We start from the raw sequence: 21,537 nt of genomic DNA, 5'->3' as shown, positions 1-21,537 counted from the left end.
TTACCGCTACGGCTATCTGGGCCCCCAAGCAGGTATTCACGTGGACTGTGAATAAAGATTCTCAAATCATTTACTTATTCATAATACCTGGTTCCGGAAACCCATCCGAAAAGTAAGTTTCCATCGCAGTCCATATAAAAGGGAATTTTTTCAATAATTGTTCAATACCTCCAGCAGTCCTCAATACCTATCGAATACCAAAATGAAGTATTTTTGATTGTTTTAAACATTTTTTTCAAACACCATTATAATACCAAAATGAGGTATTGACAACTGAACAACACCTAATTATAGTATGATACCAAAATATGGTATGCATAAGTTATTGCGAGTTATTCTTTCCTCCTCAGGTGATGGATTATTTTAATTTTAGCGGCAAATGAAAGAGGAAGATCTTTTTCATCGGTCCAAATTTAAGGCATGCCGTTTTTTTTTTTTTTTTTGTTGTTACAGTTAACTCTCCCTTACTCGATATTGAAGGGACCATCGAGTAAGGGAGGTATCGAGATACAGAACACATATTTTTTAAATTTTAAACTTTTTATTATTTTGACAAAATACATTCATAATAGTTATTTTAACTTGAAAAACAATACAATTTTTCCACATTTATCTATGCGATACTTTTTAACCGATCTGCAAAAATTAAAAATTTTAGCACCCAGAAATTGGCAGTAAACCTTAATTTTACTGTCAATTTAATCATAATAATCGAATTCATGAAATTTATTATCGTTTGGAGGACATTTGAAACTTTTAATGAAAATATCGAGTTAGAGAGGTAAACTTACTTGGGAAACTCAAACAGATAGCATCGAGTTAGGGAACATCGAGTTAGAGAGGTATCGACTTACAGAGGTATCAAAGCATGCTAGATTGAAGGGACCGCGCATTCCATCGAGTTAGGGGAAATATCGAGATACAGAATATCGAGTAAGGGAGAGATGACTGTATAAAGTTACATGAAAAAGACACCGTGTGTGAAAAGATTAAGCTGTTGGTAGAGGGTCAACGTCTGAAGAAGAGCTCATAAAACACATTTTTTTTTATTTTGACGTCAAGCATTTGTTGCATAAAACATTCATAAGCTAAAAAGTAAGCTCTGTCCCAATTGAGGCGTGACAACAAAAGGAAGAAGAAAACCTTGTCGAAACATTTATCTTGATCGTTTCTAAGCTCGGTTTTTTATTTGGTCTGATCTACTTGTACAATGTACAATTTGTAGCAAGTCTTTTTTCTTTAATCTGCATTTTATCACAAACCACTAATATCCGGTTTCTTCTATCAGTCTGATTTCAGCGGCCGAGTTGTCAACAATGACCACTTCCTCTATTGGGGTGAGGCGCGCAAAACGTCCGAGGAGGGCGTCGAGTATAATTTTAGCGTAGTTGAACAGACCGAGTTCGTAGACGATGCCACATTCCAACCCTTCAAGGTGGGCAAAATGGAGCCCTACACAAAACGATGTTCGGCCATTCGGTTAAGCTCACAGGAAAAGCTCAAATATATTTGCAAAAACCAGCTGGGCATCGAGCATGAGTACGAGGAAATCGTCCTACCGGAAGGACGATTTCTGGTCGACGGATTTGTGTGCGTTTTCGACGTGAGTGTCGTCCCTAACAGGACCGTTGAAAAGCAGGTGGAATTCATCACACAGATCATCAACAACATCCTAAAAAACAAGAAACCAGTCGTGCTGGTAACGACCAAAAACGATGACTCCAACGAACTTTATATCCGAGAGGCAGAGAAGATTTGCGCCCGGAAGGAGTACAAAGGTCAAATTGTGATGGTAGAGACATCGGCACATGAAAGCATAAATGTCGATCTAGCATTTATAGTCCTAGCACAAATGATCGATAAAGCGAAACAACGATCTAAGATCATGTCTTATGCGGAGGCGGCGAAACAACGAACTGATTTGCTGAATGCCAGCTCTGAATACGTCACGCGTCTTATCCGAACTCAAATTACAGATCATCGTTCTATATGGACGAGCTCTTCCAAAAAATTAGCCAACCACAGGGAATGGATTGACTTTTTGGAACTGTTTGGCCAGGAGGCCGGCCAGAGGATATTCCGACGGCACATTAAGAAGCTGCGGGACGATTATCAAGGCAAAAAGCTACAAAGCTACATGGATTCGTTTGCGTGCGTACTGCAGGAAATTCTGCCGGACATGAACAGCATCAACTTGGAGCTGGACACGTTCAACGATTGGCAGTCGGTACGGAACTATTTCCGAAATCATGTCGAATATGAACAGTACTTTTTCGATGCCATAGAGAGGGGCGGCAGCTGGGCGGAGTTGAGTGATATGAGCGATATGGAAGATGAGAATCGAATACCGTTCGATATCCTGGACACGCCTGAAGCGGAAACCGTGTTCAAGAACCACATGAATGCCCTGCAGCAGGAACAAAAGCGATTAGAGTAAGTGGATTTGTTTTTTTTTGTAGAATGTATGATTAGCTAGATTTATTTTGTTTGTATGGATCGTGTAAAGATTGATACTAAAACTGGTATCTTACAACTGAGATTTATTAGAAGCATCAATCTTTACACGCATCCATCTCTGGAGAATGAATATAGCTCGCTTGGTGTGCGAATTGGCTTGAATTGAATGATTTTTATTCTTTAAACAAAAAGTATACGACGAGCTTGTTTAGTAGAATTCATCTATAGAAGTAGACTGTTACATTTAAAACGTGTGCGTTTTTGCGTTCCGAGAGATCTAACTAAACTCTTTCTCTTGTATTTACTCCCTGTCTTGGCTTGCATTGTGTTGTGATAAATAAATATCTAAATATCTAAACTAACAACCACCTCCAAAGGATGCCAAAAAGGTGAATTTGAGTTTCCCTGTATACGTCGACAGTTGTCATTTGTTGTAATTCTAATACCTTTCTTTTCTTCCCATCCTGCATGCATATGTACCAAACAGATGGAAGAAGCAGTTCAAGAAATTGCTGGAGGAAACCGGATATGTGACACCTGGCAAGCAACTGTCGGAGGTTCGAGTGCTGTTCATGGGTCGCGAATGTTTCGAAGCATTGTCCGAGCATGATTGTCAGCAAATCTACGATAACCACCAGCGGGAGCTTATTGAGACGGCAAAGCGAAACTTCCAGGAGCTGCTAATGGAACATGCGGACTTGTTCTACCATTTCAAGAACATTGAACCCTCGGGAACAATTACCCAGAATGACGTCAAGGAAATTACCGATGTTCTCCAGGAAGATTTGCGATACAAACTGCTTGACCGATTGGAACAAGATCGGAAGTTGATGTTGTTTCAGCATCTTGGGTTTGTTCATTGTCCGATACGAGAGCATTGCCCTGCGTTCCCGAACTGTATGGACGCTCTGATCGAGAGGATATTGATTGCCAATCAGAAGTAATTAGTCAACAGTTTTATCATTTGCTTAAACTATATCTAATAACCTTTCTCTTTTGCAGTCTACCGAACCCGAAGTTTGCTCAGAAGGACGGTCAATTGCAACTGAATCTCATAGTCATTGGGTTGGATTACATTGCAAACGATTTCATAGACAAAGTACACCAGCAATGCAACGATAACGGCGAGTACATAGTGGACGGCCAAGTATATGGGCTAAGCATTGAAACGATCAATCGGGAAAATGATTCGTTCTCGTTTGATCTGGCCAACAAAGGACTGATATGTTGCTACTCGAATAGACAAACATTCACTTATATCTATGAGGTACTCGATCGTCTATTGGTGGACAATATTGATTTTAAGGATAGCGTAAACAATTTGCACATAGTGTTCATGAGTGATGAAAAGAATAGTGAGAACACCTTGCAACAATTGCAAAGCGATGGTCAATCGTTGGCGGAACGACTTCACTGCGTGTTTATCGATGAGAATGAGTTTTACGCTTCCGGCCAAGAAGTGCGCTTCATAGAGACAACACTGAACAGCGTTATCGACTCAATTCCTTTTGATGAACTCAAATACGGCATGAATCTAGCAGATATTCCTGATTTGCGCATTATTATGTGCATCTTTTGCGGCGATCCTTTCTCGACTGAGAACCTACTGAGCTCGATGATGATTGAGCAGTCGTGTATAAACGCAGGTGAAAGGAATATAATTTTCGAAATGTTTTTGGGCGATTCCAAGCGACGAGTTGAGTTAATCTTATCCTCATACCATGGCGCAAATGCTTTTAGAGATGATCTCATCCATGGATTTATCCTGCTATATTCCAGCAAACGAAAGGCTTCCCTTTCTACCCTTAGCGCTTTTTCATTAAACATTCCAAATCTTCCAATGCAACTCGTCTCCGTATCGGAACAGGGTGGAGTCAACGCTTTCTTCAACAACGAAACATCACAAATGCTAATCACCGAGGGCAATGCAATTGCCGACAAGTTACGCGCACACTTTGCAACCGCTTCCGACGAAGATAACCAATTCAAATTTGCTTCGTTTGCTCCGTTCCTCAAAGAAGTATGGGACAAGAAGCCAGAGATTGAACACGCCTTCAATATGGAAGAGCCCCTTACAATTGATTCGGGAGAGGGCACCATGGAACACTCTATGCACCATCATCACCAGCAAGCACCACAACCTCCACCTCGTTACGAGAGCTATCTAATAAACGGTTCCCAAACGACCTACCGCGGCCAACATCAGCATCCCCACCAGCAACAGAAAATGCTCTTCGATAACCGCTCCATCAACTCCTTGGATGACCTAGATAATCTCAAGCAACATCAGCAGCAGTATTCCAACATGTACTACTACGAAGACAGTAGCGATTTTGATAAAGGTGGCAGCAATCAAGGTTTTCAAATCTATCCACCACCCACCACACCGCCAGAGCCAGCACCACCAGATCACCTACTGACGCCATCCTCGATTTTACGCCAACTCAAAGCTAATACCGTGTCCCAGTCACAAAGTAGCTTGGAGGAAATCAACTGTAAGTATCGATTATCCTTACAATATTTCTAAGTTGAAACCATCATCCACTAACCGTGGGAACAACTACTCATGTGTAAGGTATTATGTATACTAATATGGATTTCGTTTACCCCCCAAAACAATCATATCTGTTCCATCTATGGCTTCCTCACATGTCATTCTACCGCCAATAAACTCCATCCTCCATAGCTGACGTCAGTGGATCCAAGGACTCGATCAACACATACGACTCAGGTTACTATCATCATTAATATTTCTTTACTCTTAGTTCAGTAACATAACAACAGTCAATGGTACTAATTCCGTTATCAATAATTTAAAAACTAATTAACAATTGGGTTATGAAAACAGTAAGCAGTAATTCCTAAAAAATACTTATTCAAACTGTTAAGATACGGGTGTGGTAATTGGATACAGAAAAATTAATGGTTAACTTTATTTTTATGTTCAGTAAACGTAATTAATGTAATTCTAATATATTTTTGGTAAATAAGAAATAGGGTCTTATATACTGTAAATCACCATTTGTTTCGATTTTTCTGAGTGTTATATACCGTGAAACGGGGTGAATAGAAAAAGTGGGGCGAATAGAAACAAAGTGACCTACAGGTAGAAATGCGTTTTTTATGTAAAGATAAACTTAATAAAACCTACTGAAATATATTTTTTTCCATTAGTTCAATAATAACTGAGTATCGACAGACTATTTTCAAATCATAAATTTTGCCACATTTTGCTTAAACAAAAGAAGAAAATATTGAAATCTCAACCATTTTTGATAGCTTGAAACATCCGCCATTTTTGACAATTTGCAACATGATCAAAAATTGAAATTGTTTTTAATAATTTCATTTTTTTTCTTCACTAGGTGAATTCGTTATGATATTTCTTTAAGATGCACTCGAACAAGTGTTTATTTTTCCATTTAAATGAAAAAAGTATTGATATTTACTGAACAGTGTTTATATTCGCCCTATTGCGGGGTGAATAGAAACATAGGGGGAGATCCCCCAGTGCCGGACAAAGCCGAAACATTGAGAAATCATGGTCTAATCAAGATGGTGTATTAGTAGAAAAGAAAGCTATTATGTAGACTAATGATTGCGTAGAATAACACATCCTTGAAATATGCATGCCTTTTTAAAAAAGTAGAAAAGTTTGAAAATCTTTAAAAAATTGACGTATCCACTTAATTTTGAGCCTATTTAGTAAATATTTTGAATATGAAAAAATAATTTGGATCCGGCAAGCATGATCGAACATAATCCTAATTTGATAGTATGAATGTATTTTGTACCATAATTGAAGTAAATATTGACAAATTACAATTTTGGTTAAGCACCTCCTGTCCCTCAGTTTCGGACAGCTTGATTTGTTAGATGATATCTTTGTAATTATTGCATCAGTATCTCAGACTACTTTCATTTTTCATGGTTTCCGTCGATCATGGTATCAAATATGCAATAAAATTAGGAATAATGAACATTCAGAACAACATCCTAAAATGTGCTATTTTTCATCATATATGAAAGAGGTTTTTGATAGGCATCTTGCAAACTAAGAAAAACTCAAATTATTCTTGTAAATGTGGCAAATGCATTGAATTGGTAATTATAAACTATTCCTATAGTGTACACATTCGTTGATGTTCAAATTTACATAATTCGAGGCATTTCCAGATCTTGTCCGGTATTGGGTGCCACCTTTCGAGATCGATTAATTTGGTACTAAAACTCATCATCAAAAATATCAAAATTCATATTTATATTTTCAAATTTATTTTTGTACACTATAAAAATGATAATATTTATCATAAATGGGTAACACGAGCCCATAAAATCAATATTTTTCGAATTATGAATTTAGTGGCTTAAGTGTCCGGCACTGGGGGATCTCCCCCTACCACATTTTCACAAATATTTGTACGAAATATTTTTTGTTTTTTAATGGCAATTGGGGACCCATATTTGAGAGTAATAAAAATGGTTTTTATCTACACGGTTTAAGTTGTACACATTCAAACATGTCGGAGAGTGTTTCTATTCGCCACATTTTACGGTATTCAGGTTGTCTACTACCTGGAAAATCTTAATTATGGAATGATGAGGGAATTTTATAAAACCTGGAGAAACCTGGAGTTCTCAGGGAATTCGGATAACAATCAGGGAAATTTCTTTGAAACAGTAATTCACGGTAAAATATGTTCACGACAAAGGTTTTGCGCGTCGAAACACACCAAAAAATTTCGGCTGCCGCGCTATCAAAACGCACGTTGAGCTGTTCAGTGAAGATATTCGGGTTTTTGAAATTATTCGAGTTTTTAAAAACTGGAAAACTCATTTTGGGAAAGTGAAACGAAATTTCAATTTAAAATGCCGAAACAATCAATTTCACAATTTTATGGCTAACAGTCCCTTTTTAGAGACTTTGTCTCTATTTTAACGGATGTCTCTAAAACGTCTCTATTTTTGACGAATTGTTTCCAAAGCCTTTATTTTTTGAACATAATTGTCTCTAAAGTCTCTTTTTTCATATCTTGCTTGTAGTGAATACTGATGCAAAATTATGCAGGATCCAGAGAAATCTTCAGAGACTGTTACGAGACTTGAACTAATTCAACTAACTAATTCAACATTTGTTTTCAAAAATTTCATCTCAGACTGATTTCAATGATTTCATTTAAAATACTTTCAGGGATCTCTCCAGGAATTTTCTAGAGATTCCTCGACCAATTCTTCCAGATATTCTTCCAGCAATTTTTCAAAGAACATCTTCAGAAATTTCTCCAGAAAATTATTGAATAATTTGCCCAGGGATTACATTGATATTTTTTTTACAAACAGTATCTTAGGACGTCTTCCAAATATTTTTTTTTCACTAATCCTTCGACCAAATTTCCCAGTTGTTGCTCTAGGAGATCTTCCAAAGATTTTTACAAAGGTTAATTTCGAAGTTTTTGACAAAAAAAAACTGTTCAGGGATTTTTTTCAAGGTGCCTGACAAGAATTTCTACGTTATTTCATCCACGGTAACTCCAAAGAATTTCTCCAACATCCCCGAGGAGGTTATTCCACAAAATCTATTAACCCTCTAATACCCAACCCCGCCTTTAGACGGGGTACACTTTAGAATTTTGTGTATTTTTTCGTAGCTCGGAAATCGAAATGATTTTATTTTTGGCTTAAACATTGGCTCATTACACGTATGTAAGGAACGTTTTTTGTGACTTTTAAAACTTTTTAGTATTTTTGTAAAAAGTTTCAAAAGTTTTTTTTTATATAACTTACAAATGCCTGGGTTTCATTTAACGTGTAATACTAAAAATCTTCTTGAGAACAATACTCGATAGATTTTGTTTACAGTATGACCCTCTATAATACGGTAACATACATAAATGTACATAGAAGTCGCATAACAATGAATGCACTATATACGGTTCGAGTAGACCACAATTTGAAATCAGTATATGCGAAAATCCAGATAATTTCTAAACATGGAGTCCTTAGTAAAGTTGTTCTGGAATTGTCGCGCTATCTCATGGTAGGTACCTAATTTGATTCATAATTTGACCGATGAGGAGAACCTGTGGACTTGAAATTTTTACTTTTGTTCTGCAGATATATCAAGAGCCTGTCCATTTAAAAATATGGCGTCTTCGGCAAACTGCCCATTAGTGTGGGAAAAAATTTAGATTCTCGCACCAGTCCACTTTTTGGATTGTATTTAGGTCCCATAACAACTGTGCTAAATTTCAGCTCGATCGGTGAAACTATATTTTAGCGCCAACCCTTCAAACTTTGTTCGGGATTTACTATGTGAAAAACTTACTTTTACATAGAAAAATCACCAGAGGTCGCCCATTGACCTCTATAAAAATTTTAAACGCAGACCTCGATAGGTATTTTTACGATGAAGAATATTGCCGAAGACCGCGAAACAGTCCGACAATCTTATTTCTAATAGGCTTTGGAAGAACACTTATCCCTAATTGGAAAATGTAAACAAATTTAAAAGATTGTGATATTTTTATTGTCAATCTGAGCATTTTGAATCATGTTTCCCCAATTTTGAGAGTTTGGTCTGTCTTGTTTTCGCGTGCAATAATTGATAGAGGTTATAAATCAGGTATACAATATGAAGTAATGCAGAGATTTTTCGGTATTTAAAGCATATTTACCTTGAAATCAATCTTACACAGAGTTTAAAGCAGCAGCTTCTGAAGTTCTTCAGAATAGATATACATTTTTTTCCGAAACTTGAAAGCAACATTACCGATTTTGTCAATAAAAATAAAACATGCTTTTTGCGTAACGCGACACCATTTGCAGGACCCTGTTGGAAGATAAACGTAACGCGGCGCTCATAAGATGAAATCAATGAGATTCTGCAATTATTCAATATTTACTTCCAGTTTGAAGTTACACTCTGGTTCTTATCAATACATAGAAGGATTGCCTAGAACAAATCCGGATTGTAAAAATTATAGCAGAGCAGATATAGGCGATTATAGAGTGATGTTTGAAAAAGTGCATTTCAGCGATGGTGTCGCGTTACGAAATGCAACTGCCTTCAGTTACCATATATACAGTGTTATGTTTCAAAATGAATGTCACAACATCAAGTACATTTAATATGCAAAATATAAAACCTGTTTAATCACATGGTCACAAGGCGTATTTCCGAGAACAGGCCTAATTTGATAATGAAAGCCGATTCCTCGTGGTGTCGCGTTACGCTGGAATGTGTCAAAGGCTGCACAGACCAGGCAATGGACATGCCCTATATCAACTGCAGCGATTTTCAGTAGACAGTATGTCCCGGGCCCGATCTATCTGACAAGCCAATCGAGCCCTCTGTCACCATAGAAGATGGTGTCTCCATCATGTCGATAGCCTAGCACAGACTGAACAATCACGAAAATTAGGCAACGGACAACACATAACACCCAGTAGCCCAGTGATGAATTTTTCGTTTGACGAAAAGTTTCCACCGATTGGAGCGGAAATAGAACCCACGCTTCGTGGCACAATACGCCTAAACGACAGACGCCGCTAACCGCAAGTAGCGATGGACGATTTTGAATCGATGTTCTGAAAATCGATTTTCTCGTTCCGATTAATCGATTTTTTGAATCGATGTTAGGAGCCCTCAAAATCGAGTGAATCGATTTTCTTCATTCGATTTTTTGTTTCGATTCGAAAGGATTAAATTGATAAGATTTTTGAATGAGTTGATGAGCTATAAGCCTAGCTTTGCATCAACCTTGAAGTGATTGATATAAAATTTTCATTTATAAACGTTATTCATTTAAGGAATATTAAAAATCGTATGCAAATTCATTTAGTCTTATTTGCAGAGCATATTTTTTAAAAGTTTTCATATGAGCTTGAAAATTGAATCGATTCAGAAACATCGATTCAAATGATTCGATTAAATCGGTGAATCGATTTGACGTATCGATTTTGAATCGATTCAGTAACATCGATGTTCTGGCCAAATTTGCCAAACGTTAACCGCAAGGTCACGAAGCCCACTAGAAGATAATAACTTTGTAATTACCAAACAAGGTAAAATCTCCTCTTGGAAAGTGTGGCATAGGATGGAGGGGAGTTTGAAAATGGCCAAATTTGTGCGACCTAATTTGTGGATGACCCCTAATTTATATTCTAGTTCAGAATTGCAAACTAACGCTCAAATTGAAGCGTCACCTTGATTATTTTTTGCAGATCAGTAGTTTTAGAAGAACATTTCTGGAGCTCGATTTGAAAAGGTCGTATGTGACATTTTTGACTATCTGAGATAACTCTCCATGAAGTTTCTCAAACAAAATTCAATTCCTATTTCAAGCAAATAGCTCAAAAGTGTTCAATATACGTATTGAGACACAAAATGAAATCCCTTTCAATAATCTATCGAACAAAACCATGAAAATATACTCAATTTATTAATTTATGATCATAAAAAAGCTTTCCGTCGATATAACATTGTTTGTTGTTCATTCGACCTAATCGATACTACCTAACGCTAGTCACCGCTGCACTTCGAACGGGTACGTTCAGACGTTTGACATCTGAAAATGTCCATACGTCAAAGTGCGATCGGACTGATTGATGGCCAGTGAAGTACATACGACCCACCGTTGTAAACAAAAATAGAGAATTTCAAAGAATTTCTGAAGTTTTCTGCATGAAGGTATGTATTTCGTGAAGTTGGCAAACGATTTAAGGGCTATTCTCATTGCGCCGTGCCGGGCCGGGGCCGGGACTCATCCGGGGCTGCGATCAGCGATGTTGCTCAGAGCAAATCCCCATCTGCGCTGAATGTGTACTGTAGAAAAAATGCAACGGAAGCGATTATGGATGGGTTTGTCGGATGGATAATGGATTCATTGTATATGTTATATCGTTGTAGGAACATTCATAAGTCATCATTAGTACTTCTGCAGTAATGCTAAGAGAGCTAAAGGCCGAAAATTAAACCAAAGTTGAGCGAAGAGTGCAAATTGTCACGGAGTGGATCCTTAAACCTTTCCCTAAGGTCTTCCAAACAATCGAAAACACTGTAACTTGATTTCCTAGGAAACGATACAGCACCAAGTGTTGCTCTGCTGTTTGCCAACATCTCAGTATAAATGGTTAACTGTGTTGAGCTAGCAGGTTTTGATTATGAGGGGATTTTGTAAACCCAAGATGAAAGAAAAAAAGGTCGAATACGCGTTTTTTTTTTTTTAATTTTGGTGTTTTTGCTACATTGGACCTTATGCGCAATAGGACGAATGAACAAATTTTTACTATTCCTAATTTTTTGTTAATTACGTCAAAGTGTCAAATTATTTTTTTATTTTAGAAGAAATATAATATCGATATGATACTTTACCAGCATAATAAGCTGAATAGAATCTACCTAATGGTGAAATAAACGCGATTTTTTACTTTTGTTACTTACGACCTTTTCACATCGAGCTCCAGATTTAATGATTTTGACACTTGATAGACTCACATTCAAATCTGAATCAAAACGCTCTCCCTTGAGAGCAAACTCATCATAGATCTGCTTCGCAAATCTCACGCTCGAGATTTTGATGCAAAATTACTCAATCAACTCAAACCGTAAGAAATGATTCAGTCGCAAAACCCGTCATAAACTCATGAAACCCGTATGGGGTGGTCCATTTATTACGTAAGGGTTTATGGGGGGAGGGGGGTTCGAAATTTCTTACGCGCCATACAAGTTATTTTAGATTTTCATACAAAAAATCTTACCATGGGGGGAGGGGGGGTCGAAAAACCGTCAAAATTGTCTTACGTAATTAATGGACAGCCCCTATGTTGTTGTTTACGTTAGAAAGGATTACTATAATTTCACCAGAGTAAGAAGAAATTATTGCCGTGTGTGAGTAAACTGTGGAAATTCGAGACAATGAGTCAACCCATCCATGATTTTTCGACTGCACTCAAAATAATCCAAACGTCATTGTTACGTGAAAAATCACGTAGACCCTTGAAAATGAACTCTCTTCGACTCTTACCTGACTAAGGTAACAAGCACTGAACCATAGGTATATATAAAATGAGGCTCCGCTAAATTTCACTGCGGTTGACCTATCAATCCTACGTGGAAATTACGTACACGGATTGATTCATTTTGATCGTGTTCACTCTGCAATTCATTCTGTGTTGTGATGGCGTCAGTCCAAGACAAGCTTTGAGAGTAATTGTTTCGACCGCTATAATAACATGAATTTTAAAGTAAATTCTGTTTTGGTTTCTGCAATAGCATTTTGGTATAAATTACACTTCTTAAGGCCAGAATTGCATAGCTTTTTTGATGAGTCAAGCGGCTTAAGGTGATCCGGTGTTGAACGAAATAATTTTCTCTCGCTGACAGCTAAACGTGAGTAAATCATCTAATTTTGCGTATTTTTTACTATTCAATCCCTTTTATTACATTCTCACTGTAACAGGAGCGGTACCTGCAAAAACCCGGTGAAAGAATCTAATCATACTTGTATCTAGAAGCGGAAGTATGCAGCAACCTACCAATTCCGATACCAAAATGTGTGTTTATTCTATAAATGTTCTGTGACGAAAATATTTTAACTGAGGTTTCACATCTACCAGTCAGCTAATAAAAGTTTTATAAATATTGTGTATATATTTCGTTTCATAAAAAAATATGAAATTGCAGACAATAAAGCAAAGCCAAGCAGATTATATTAACGCCGATTTCAATTGACATTTACAGGAAGCTTTCTTTAGTTTCCATCAATTCCCTTGGTGGAATTTACGAAAAATTCACGTAACCCTTACGTAGTTCTCCGATGGAAAGAAAATAGTTCATTGGTTCATGCGTTCATTCTTCACCACCTATGATTCCCGTAAGAGCTACGTGAAAAGTGCGATGGAAAAAAACCACGTATGTTTTCACGTAACAATGACGTTTGGATTATTTTGAGTGTGCTGAATTCACTGAATTGTGTGATTGACAATTCACGCATGAAAAATCTCAAACGTGAGTTGTGAGAAATTGAGTTTTTCACAACACTGACTGTTTTTCAAATTCACTTTGCCTCTGATTGCATATACTTTGAGCTACGTTTTGACATAAATGTAAATCAAATGCTGCTGCAACTGTGCTAAGTTGTAGTTTAATCCATCGAAATTAAATCTAATACAACTCAGTTATATTACTAATAGTTACTAAAAAGTATCAATAAGTAACATGGGACAATTATGCGTATAACGGCAGAGTACCTATTGTTAAAAAAATAACTATGAATAGTTTCTCAGTTATAATTAGAACTTTTATTAATATTATCGTTTATGAACAACCTTTCTAAATCCCATATCTCAGGCTGGTTGGACGACGGATTTCTCATCCCCAAGCAGGATAACAAGCAGAACGAAGACATGTGGAAGAGCATGAACCCCCACCACGCTTTCACAACCGGACGGAGGCCAAACCAAAGTTCGTTTGCGAAGAAAATTCGCCCAAAGGGCCCCAGCCAAACGCTGAAGCAACCGGGAAAACTGAATCTCAAAAGCTTTGCCATAGTCAACGAGGCCATAGCACGCATGAATCTGGGAGATGGACAGGGCCCGTTCCAAGGGAGCGGTGGTCAACCCATGACAGAGAAAGAGAAAAAGAAGGCCAAAAAGTTGCTCCAGCAGCAGTTGGAGAATGCTCCGCTGGCTGCTCCGGAGGACGACAGCGAGGACTACGAGGATGAGGCCGGTTATGAGCAGATAAACGATGCATTTAGCGATGCAGTTAATAATGTAGCAAGTCAATTATTTACTACCTTTTCGGGAGGGCAACGAGGGGATGTTGGTCAGCAGGGTATCGATCTGACCGGAGGAAAGGCTAAACTACGACAACGACGGGAGAAGGAACAAAGTAAGTTAATTTTTTGGTTGAAAGTTTAGCTTGATTAATCACATCTGTTTAGCTGGTTCTACATTTCCAACAGTATTCAACATTCCGGAATATTCCGATTCGGAGAGTGATTCTAGTTCTTTAGAAAGGAAGCGCTCAACCGATGGTTATTCTAAAATTAACCGCAAACCTCAAGGTCATAAAAGGCATCGCAAGAAGCGAACCGCCATCCCAGTTCAGCCGCCAAAGATTCCACTGGGTCCATTTGGCGGTGGTGGAGGCCCTGGGGATGGCGGTGGGCAACCGATGATGGTCGGTGTTCCTGGAGGTGGCCATATAGGATCGGCTCTCGGAATGCCAATGATGTATCAAAAGCTGAAGAATGAGAAGAACATGAGCATGGATAAGGATAAGCAAGAGGACGAGTCGAGCATCGATGTGTCTTCGCCGAGGGATAACAATTCACCGATTGTAAGTTTGTCCGCGTAATGAAATTTTTGAATACAATTTAAATCGTTTGCATTTACTTTCAGTTTGGTGTCCTCCCAAAGATGGGTGACCGGGAAAAACTGATCACCAAGCAGAAAAATTGGTTTGGTAAGGAGATCGATAGCAGCAAGAACAGCTCCAAAGATTCGAAGGATTCGGACTCCAATGCAAAGAAAACAGCTGGTCGATCGAGCAAGGGAACCAGCGGAAAGAATGCCAAAAACGCGCCTCCGATTCCGCAACAACCGTCGTTAGCTAGTTTTAAGCAATCGGATAAAAATCTGGTGCCACTATTTGTGGAGAAATGTGTCAAATTTATCGAATTGGAGGGTTTGGATTCGGAGGGCATTTACCGAGTGCCGGGTAACAGAGCACATGTCGATTTGCTGTACCAGAAATTCGATGAAGGTAAGATCAATCGGATGTTGAATATTTTCTCCTGTATACCTGATTCACTTTCCATTTTATCTTTAATCAACAGAAGTCGACGTGGACATCGAAAAGTTGGATATTCCCGTGAATGCAGTGGCCACCGCCCTCAAGGACTTTTTTGCCAAACGGTTACCATCGCTGTTCAATACGGAGATGATGGCCGAATTGGAAGAGATTGCCGGTTCTAGACCGCTGCAAGCCATCAGCAGTCTCAATATGGAGGTCAAAACGGACCGAAGCTGCCGGTTGATTGCGCTGAGATCGCTACTTGGAAAACTCCCTCCGAGCAATTTTGCCATATTGAGCTTCATTTTCCAGCATTTCGTGAGGTAAATGTTTCTAAAAACTAAACATTTCTCGAATACCTACCTTGATCCTTGATGGTCACAGCGTAGCGTCACGCCATTGCCGGGCTTATTGTAGAGCTCCATTTTCGTCGGTCTTGGGCGATACGTCTCCAGTTGCCCCGAACATTTATGGTTCTCTATTCTCATCATACTGACATAGAACATAGGACAGTTGCACAAAAAGGGGCAGCATAAGGCTGCTTAGCCAACATATAACAGGGCTATGAAATTACATACTTATTTCTGTTTTGTGATCTTTACAGGGTTTCCGAGAACTCCAAGCTGAACAGCATGGATAGCAAAAATCTTGCGATCTGCTGGTGGCCCACGCTGCTGCCCATCGAATTCACCGACATGATGCGGTTCGAGACCATGCGCCCCTATCTGGAGGACATCGTCCAGACGATGATCGACCAGTATCCGTTTCTGTTTTGTGGCGAGGAGGCCTTCGTGATGGTTTGATGCCGTGAGCAGCAACGGCCTCATCAACTGCCATCACCAGAGGAGGATGGAGGCTAGTGAGTTGTTGATTAGAGATGTACCGAATAGCACTATTCGGCCTTTGGCCGAATACCGAATAGTTGAAATATTATTATTCGGCTAAACGAATATTCGGCCGAACATTCGGCCGAATAATGACTTAATATTCGGTCAAATAAAACCTAAATATTCGGCCGAATAACACCGGTATGTGCAATTTTTTAAGTAGGGAAAGCTGAACAATTAAACGAAGTAAAAATTGAAATGAATGGTCGTCTTCTTGAGCTTTTGAAACCGTTTGCAGAAATCATAAGTTCTGAGGATTTCTGTATTTCTGAAGCTAGGAAGCTGTATCCTATTGTTGATTTTTGTTTAAGAAATTTGGTTTACTATTCATCCGACTTTTGGAAGTCTTTCATAAAAATTGAGGCAAATAGACGGCAGACCCCTGACTCTCTTAATAGAAGAACGTGATTAGTAGGTTTTGCAAAGAATATAGAACGTATAGAAAGTCCTGATAATTGACGGACTTTAAGGTGAAGATGCATCGAAGCCAAACCTGCATCGAAGAGCATAAATCTAGATAATCTGACAGCCGTTCGCGCTGAATGTTGGAATGATTGGTCAACACCAGCGATTGGCCAGAAAGATAAATTTTCAGCACAAACGGTTGTCTGGTTCTCTAGATTTGCGCTCTTGAAAATGCCGGGTTTAGCTTCGATGCATCTATACCTTGAAAACAAATTTTCAAACGCTTCTAACTAGCCAAGCGGTACGTTACAGCTCCTGCAAGATGAGATACAATTTGATTTGCAGAAAATGGTAACGCCATAGAACAGAGAAATTCTCACTTTTTCAATATTTGACATCAAAGTCTATTTAAGGTGTCCATAAAAAGAAAAATTCGGTCATCATTTGAATAAATTATTGATTTTTTAAATTTTCCTTACATAAACATAATATTTTTTTTACAGTTTAGTTTATTTTGTTATTATTCGGTCACTATTCGGCCTATTCGGCCGAATAACGGATTTTATTATTCGGCAGAACGAATATTCGGCAAAATTTAAAAAATCGAGATATTCGGCCCGAATATTCGGCCGGCCGAATATTCGGTACATCTCTATTGTTGATTAATTTTTAGTTGTGCAGCTTTTGCCCGGGCCAGGTTTACTGCAAGGGCTGTGTAGAATTCGGTTTTCATTTCAAAATTGCGTCCGGCTTTAATTAGGCGAAGAGTATTATTTTTATTCTGGCGCGAATTCCCTTTTTAGCTAGGCATTTAGAACGTAAAAAAATTGATGTTGAAATATTTTCTACTTCGCTGTTGTCACTTGTTGGAAAATTCCGAACAACAGTAAAACAAAATACAAAGTCAAATATTTGTAGCAGCGCTTCGATAATGGCATGAGAGATCCTTACTTTTGTTAATGCCCTATAAGTGTAGTGTTGAAAAAGAAGTGCAACGCATACACGATATTCGACCCCAATAGGAAACGCAGGATAGGAATATACTCAAATTTGCGCTGATATTATCCGCTGTAAATGTTAAAATTAATGAAGAAAAGAGTGAACAACTCGATAGTGTTTTTTATTTGCTTATTGTTTAGGCGAAGCGACAAAATGCTTAGAAACATGCTACTTACTCCGATGTCGTCGAATCGTGAACATTAATCAACAGACATTCTTTAATAGATTCAGAGATATTTTTAACTGGTTTATCAGTGTATTTGAACAAAATATGGGAAAATAAGGATATTTGTATATTTACCTGTGTATATTTTTAAGGCAAAAATAACGTCTCTCTGAACAGTAGTGGAACAAGGTGAATGAAACAAGTCATTTTTAAGGTAGAACCGTTATGTCATAACAACTAGAAAGAAACGCATGATAAGAATGTTACAAATATGTGGTGATAAATTTTATATACTTTCAGTATAATTTAGTTACTGTGAATCAAGATAAAAAAACACCACACAAATCGCGAAACTCGAAACCGATTACCGTTTTCTAGATCAGTGTTGTCAACTTTCAACAGCAAATTTCTCCTATCAACTTACTACCTATCGGGTGAAAAAAATAAATGTTTAGAAAAGTTCCTAACTTTTAGTTTTGTTTTTCTAGTCGATTGTTGCACTGAATTGGCTAATTACGACAAAGTCTGGCAACACTGGTCATCCAAGTGCAAGCATGCAATACCTTTGAAACACTAACGATAAAACTCCGAATCAGAGACTAACAAAAACGTGCCATCCCACATCAAGATGTAGACGATGTCCCTTCCCTTCTCCTCACTCAGTGTACTTCCTTGCTGATTTACTCATGTACGCAACGACTAATGTGTAGTAGTGCAACCGACCGAAAGAGGCCCCTCTAGTACTAAACATATACTCAAAAAGACGCTTCCCCTATTATAAAGACACACACCACTCAAACTTAACTCACACCGAATGATTTCAACCAGAGAAACGAAAACGAACACGTCCTTCCTTATTTAAGCAAAAGAAAGAAATCGAATAGAATATACAAATCTATAGAGTGCAACAAGGTGGAAGAAAGGCCAATTCCGATATTTTTAATTTCAAGGAAAATAATTTACTTACGTATACCTTATATAGGCGACTAGAGAGTAAATGAACTAATGAGAGACATACCTAAATAAACACTACTAAAAGTGATTGTCAGTGAACAAGTGAGAACACTAATGCGCTTCTTATGTAATATGAATCTATGACAAAAGGTCGGATTTAATGTAATATATATGTTGTGTTTTATTATTATTTTCTATTTTTTAGTTTAGCACAAAGCCGAAAGTTTATTTTTTAAATCACATTTTAGTGCTCCGCCACGAAACGCAAAATCCTAGGAACTACAAATAGTTGTGTATTGTACATGTGAGTAACGAAAAAGGAAACAAAGAAAAAAAACTTCACATCAAAAATAACGACTTTTGTGTGTTGGAATCATATAGAAATTGTAGAGAAATCCTTGATTGTTGAGATGTAATGCCTTTACCTGAATATTTGAGAGATCCCAGAAAGAATCATAAGCAATTGTATGAGCCTTGCGCCACTCGTAGAATAACCCTAAAACGATGTGAAACGATAACACAGCAACTTCTCCTTGTCGGAGCTGATGATCAAGCATACTGCTCGCGAATGAGTTTTCTAAAAATAGGAACTTTGGAGACTCCAAAAAAAAAGAAGCCTGAAAAAGAGACCAAAGAGGAACCAATAAAACAAGAAGAAATCAAACAGAAATCAGAAGATAACAGTTCTCATAAAGATTCTCAAAAAATCAGACGTTTATACAAGGCTGTTTTTAAGAGTTCCATTTTTTAGAAATTCCTTGTGACATTATGAACTATTACAACTGTTCATATTTATTATAATTTTATTATAATAGTTATATTTAGGCTGTGAACCGTTTCACCAGATCGTTTAACTTTTAGTTAAAATTTGACAGCTCGATAGTTATTTCCCCTCCGGTTAGAAATAACCCTGCTCTGGAGCATGGTTAAACTTGACAGTTCGAAAGTTATTTTTTGCTCCCGTGAATTTGAGAATTACTAACCATCTGTCAACTTTGTTCTGAAATAACTACTCGACTGTCAAAGCTCAAATGGGTCGACTGCGATGTTCAATTTAACCATTTGAGGGGAAAATAACTATCGAAATGTCAAATTTTAACTAATAGTTAAACGAACTGGTGAAACGGTTCACAGCCTTATTATAACTGATTATTAATAAAGCCATTTGACATAAGGTCTTTTGGCATGTGAACATTTGGTATAACGGCAATTTGGCGTATGTACATTAGTGTGGGACAAAAATTAGATTCTCGCTCCAGTCCACTTTTTGGATTGCATTTAGGTCCCATACCAACTGTGCAAAATTTCAGCTCGATCAGAGAAACTATATTTTAGCGCCAGCCGTTCAAAGTTTGTATGGGATTAACTTACTTTTGCAAACGAAAATTGCCAGAGGTCGCCCATTGACCTCTATAAAAATTCTGAACACAGACCTCGATAGGTATTTTTACGATGAAGAATATTGCCGAAGACCGCGAAACAATCCGACACTTGTGAAAAAAGTTATTCAACAAAAACTTATTGGCAAGGCGACGTTGATTAACACGTAAAGGAATAACAATAATAACAAAATCGGGCAAAATTTCCGAATAGTCTATGCTTAATAACTTTTTTCACAAGCATCGGATTGCTTAGCGGTCTTCGGCAATGTTGTTCATCGTAGAAATGCCTATCGAGGTCTGTGTTCAGAATTTTTATAGAGGTCAATGGGCGACGTCTCTCGATTTTTCTTTGCAAAAGTAAGTTTTCCCATAGTAAATCCCATACAAACTTTGAACGGCTGGCGCTAAAATAAAGTTTCTCCGATCGAGCTGAAATTTTGCACAGTTGGTATGGGACCTTAATGCAATCGAAAAAGTCGACTGGAGCGAGATTTTGTTTTCATAGAACCGTGTCCCAGGCTAATGTACTTGTGGCATAAGGCATGGTACACAAATTATGTCTTGCTAATAGCTTTATGTCAAATAATCTTTTCCTAAAGGAAACTTTCTCGACTTCCCAGAGCATAGAGTCTCTTCCAGGGTAGACAATCGTCGCCGTCAAATGGAAAAAGTAGGCAACGAAATTAAAAGAAGAATCGTCATCGTCACTCAACCAGCGTCGGATGACGATTTGCCGCAGAGATCCGGTCAAATAGGATCGGCGTCATGACGAACAAATACGATTCCTTCGTTATGGATGAATCTTCGTTCGGGAGCACTGAGCCGACTAAAAATATGAATCGTGCCTTCAACAGAATATGAACATTTAGCGTAAGCATTAAGCATTGATGACCGTACAATTCGTAGTTGCTACTCCATGATTGACTGGAATAATCGAAATTGCACAGGGAACCAACAGATGTAGCTTGGGAGTAGCATACCATCTTCAATGTACAATTTCGAGGACTCCTAACTTAGTAATGTTAATAACGGCGCCGGCCACGTCCTTACGATCATCGAGGGAAGGGAAGGAATGTTAGTGTGGCGTCCATTGCCACTAGAGACCGAGATCACCTCTGCATCTCCATGGTCATTGGCGTAGTTAGGATTTTTTTTGTGGAGGGGGCCTAGGGGAAGCCTAGCAAATACTTGTTTTACAGATGTAATGTCGGTCGCAATCATAACGATATTTACAAATTTCGTAGTTTTAACAGATTTGTATTGATTTAATTCATTTGTTATTTTGTCTAATTCCGTGGCACATCAGTGATATTTGTAAATTTCAATTTTCACTACGAAAAAGATTCATTCATTTTGTAATCCAGTCAAAAATCCTTCAAGAATTTTAGCAAAAAAAAACCATTAAAACTGTCTTTAGAACTCCTTTACCAGTTTTCGCTGTGTTTGTCCTGGGATTCCCACGGAAATCATTCGCAAAATTTTCTGATC

The 21,537-nt window shown here is 38.0% G+C and overlaps 1 protein-coding gene across 11 annotated transcripts in view; it reads left to right on the top strand.

Annotated features, from left to right (window-relative positions):
* The window catches only part of LOC5571574 (rho GTPase-activating protein 190), a 108,234-nt gene extending 89,213 nt beyond the window's left edge, over window positions 1-19,021 (top strand). For 7 of the 11 annotated variants that reach the window (XM_021845681.1, XM_021845661.1, XM_021845637.1 and 4 more), the window contains exons 4-13: window positions 1,289-2,433; window positions 2,835-2,846; window positions 2,945-3,397; window positions 3,460-4,952; window positions 5,144-5,188; window positions 13,808-14,350; window positions 14,403-14,800; window positions 14,863-15,226; window positions 15,300-15,579; window positions 15,861-16,059. In XM_021845681.1, the coding sequence (XP_021701373.1) occupies window positions 1,289-2,433; window positions 2,835-2,846; window positions 2,945-3,397; window positions 3,460-4,952; window positions 5,144-5,188; window positions 13,808-14,350; window positions 14,403-14,800; window positions 14,863-15,226; window positions 15,300-15,579; window positions 15,861-16,059 (4,932 nt within the window). Of the gene's footprint in view, window positions 1-1,288; window positions 2,434-2,834; window positions 2,847-2,944; window positions 3,398-3,459; window positions 4,953-5,143; window positions 5,189-13,807; window positions 14,351-14,402; window positions 14,801-14,862; window positions 15,227-15,299; window positions 15,580-15,860; window positions 16,121-17,203 lie in introns of those variants that run through there. The other 4 variants (XM_021845688.1, XM_021845692.1, XM_021845695.1 and 1 more) reach the window with 4 other exon arrangements.
* The last annotated feature ends 2,516 nt before the right edge of the window (window positions 19,022-21,537 follow it).

The sequence above is a fragment of the Aedes aegypti genome, chromosome 1, assembly GCF_002204515.2.
Source record: "Aedes aegypti strain LVP_AGWG chromosome 1, AaegL5.0 Primary Assembly, whole genome shotgun sequence".
NCBI classification, from domain to species: Eukaryota; Metazoa; Arthropoda; class Insecta; order Diptera; family Culicidae; genus Aedes; species Aedes aegypti.
This window is presented reverse-complemented; position numbering and strand designations above follow the sequence as displayed.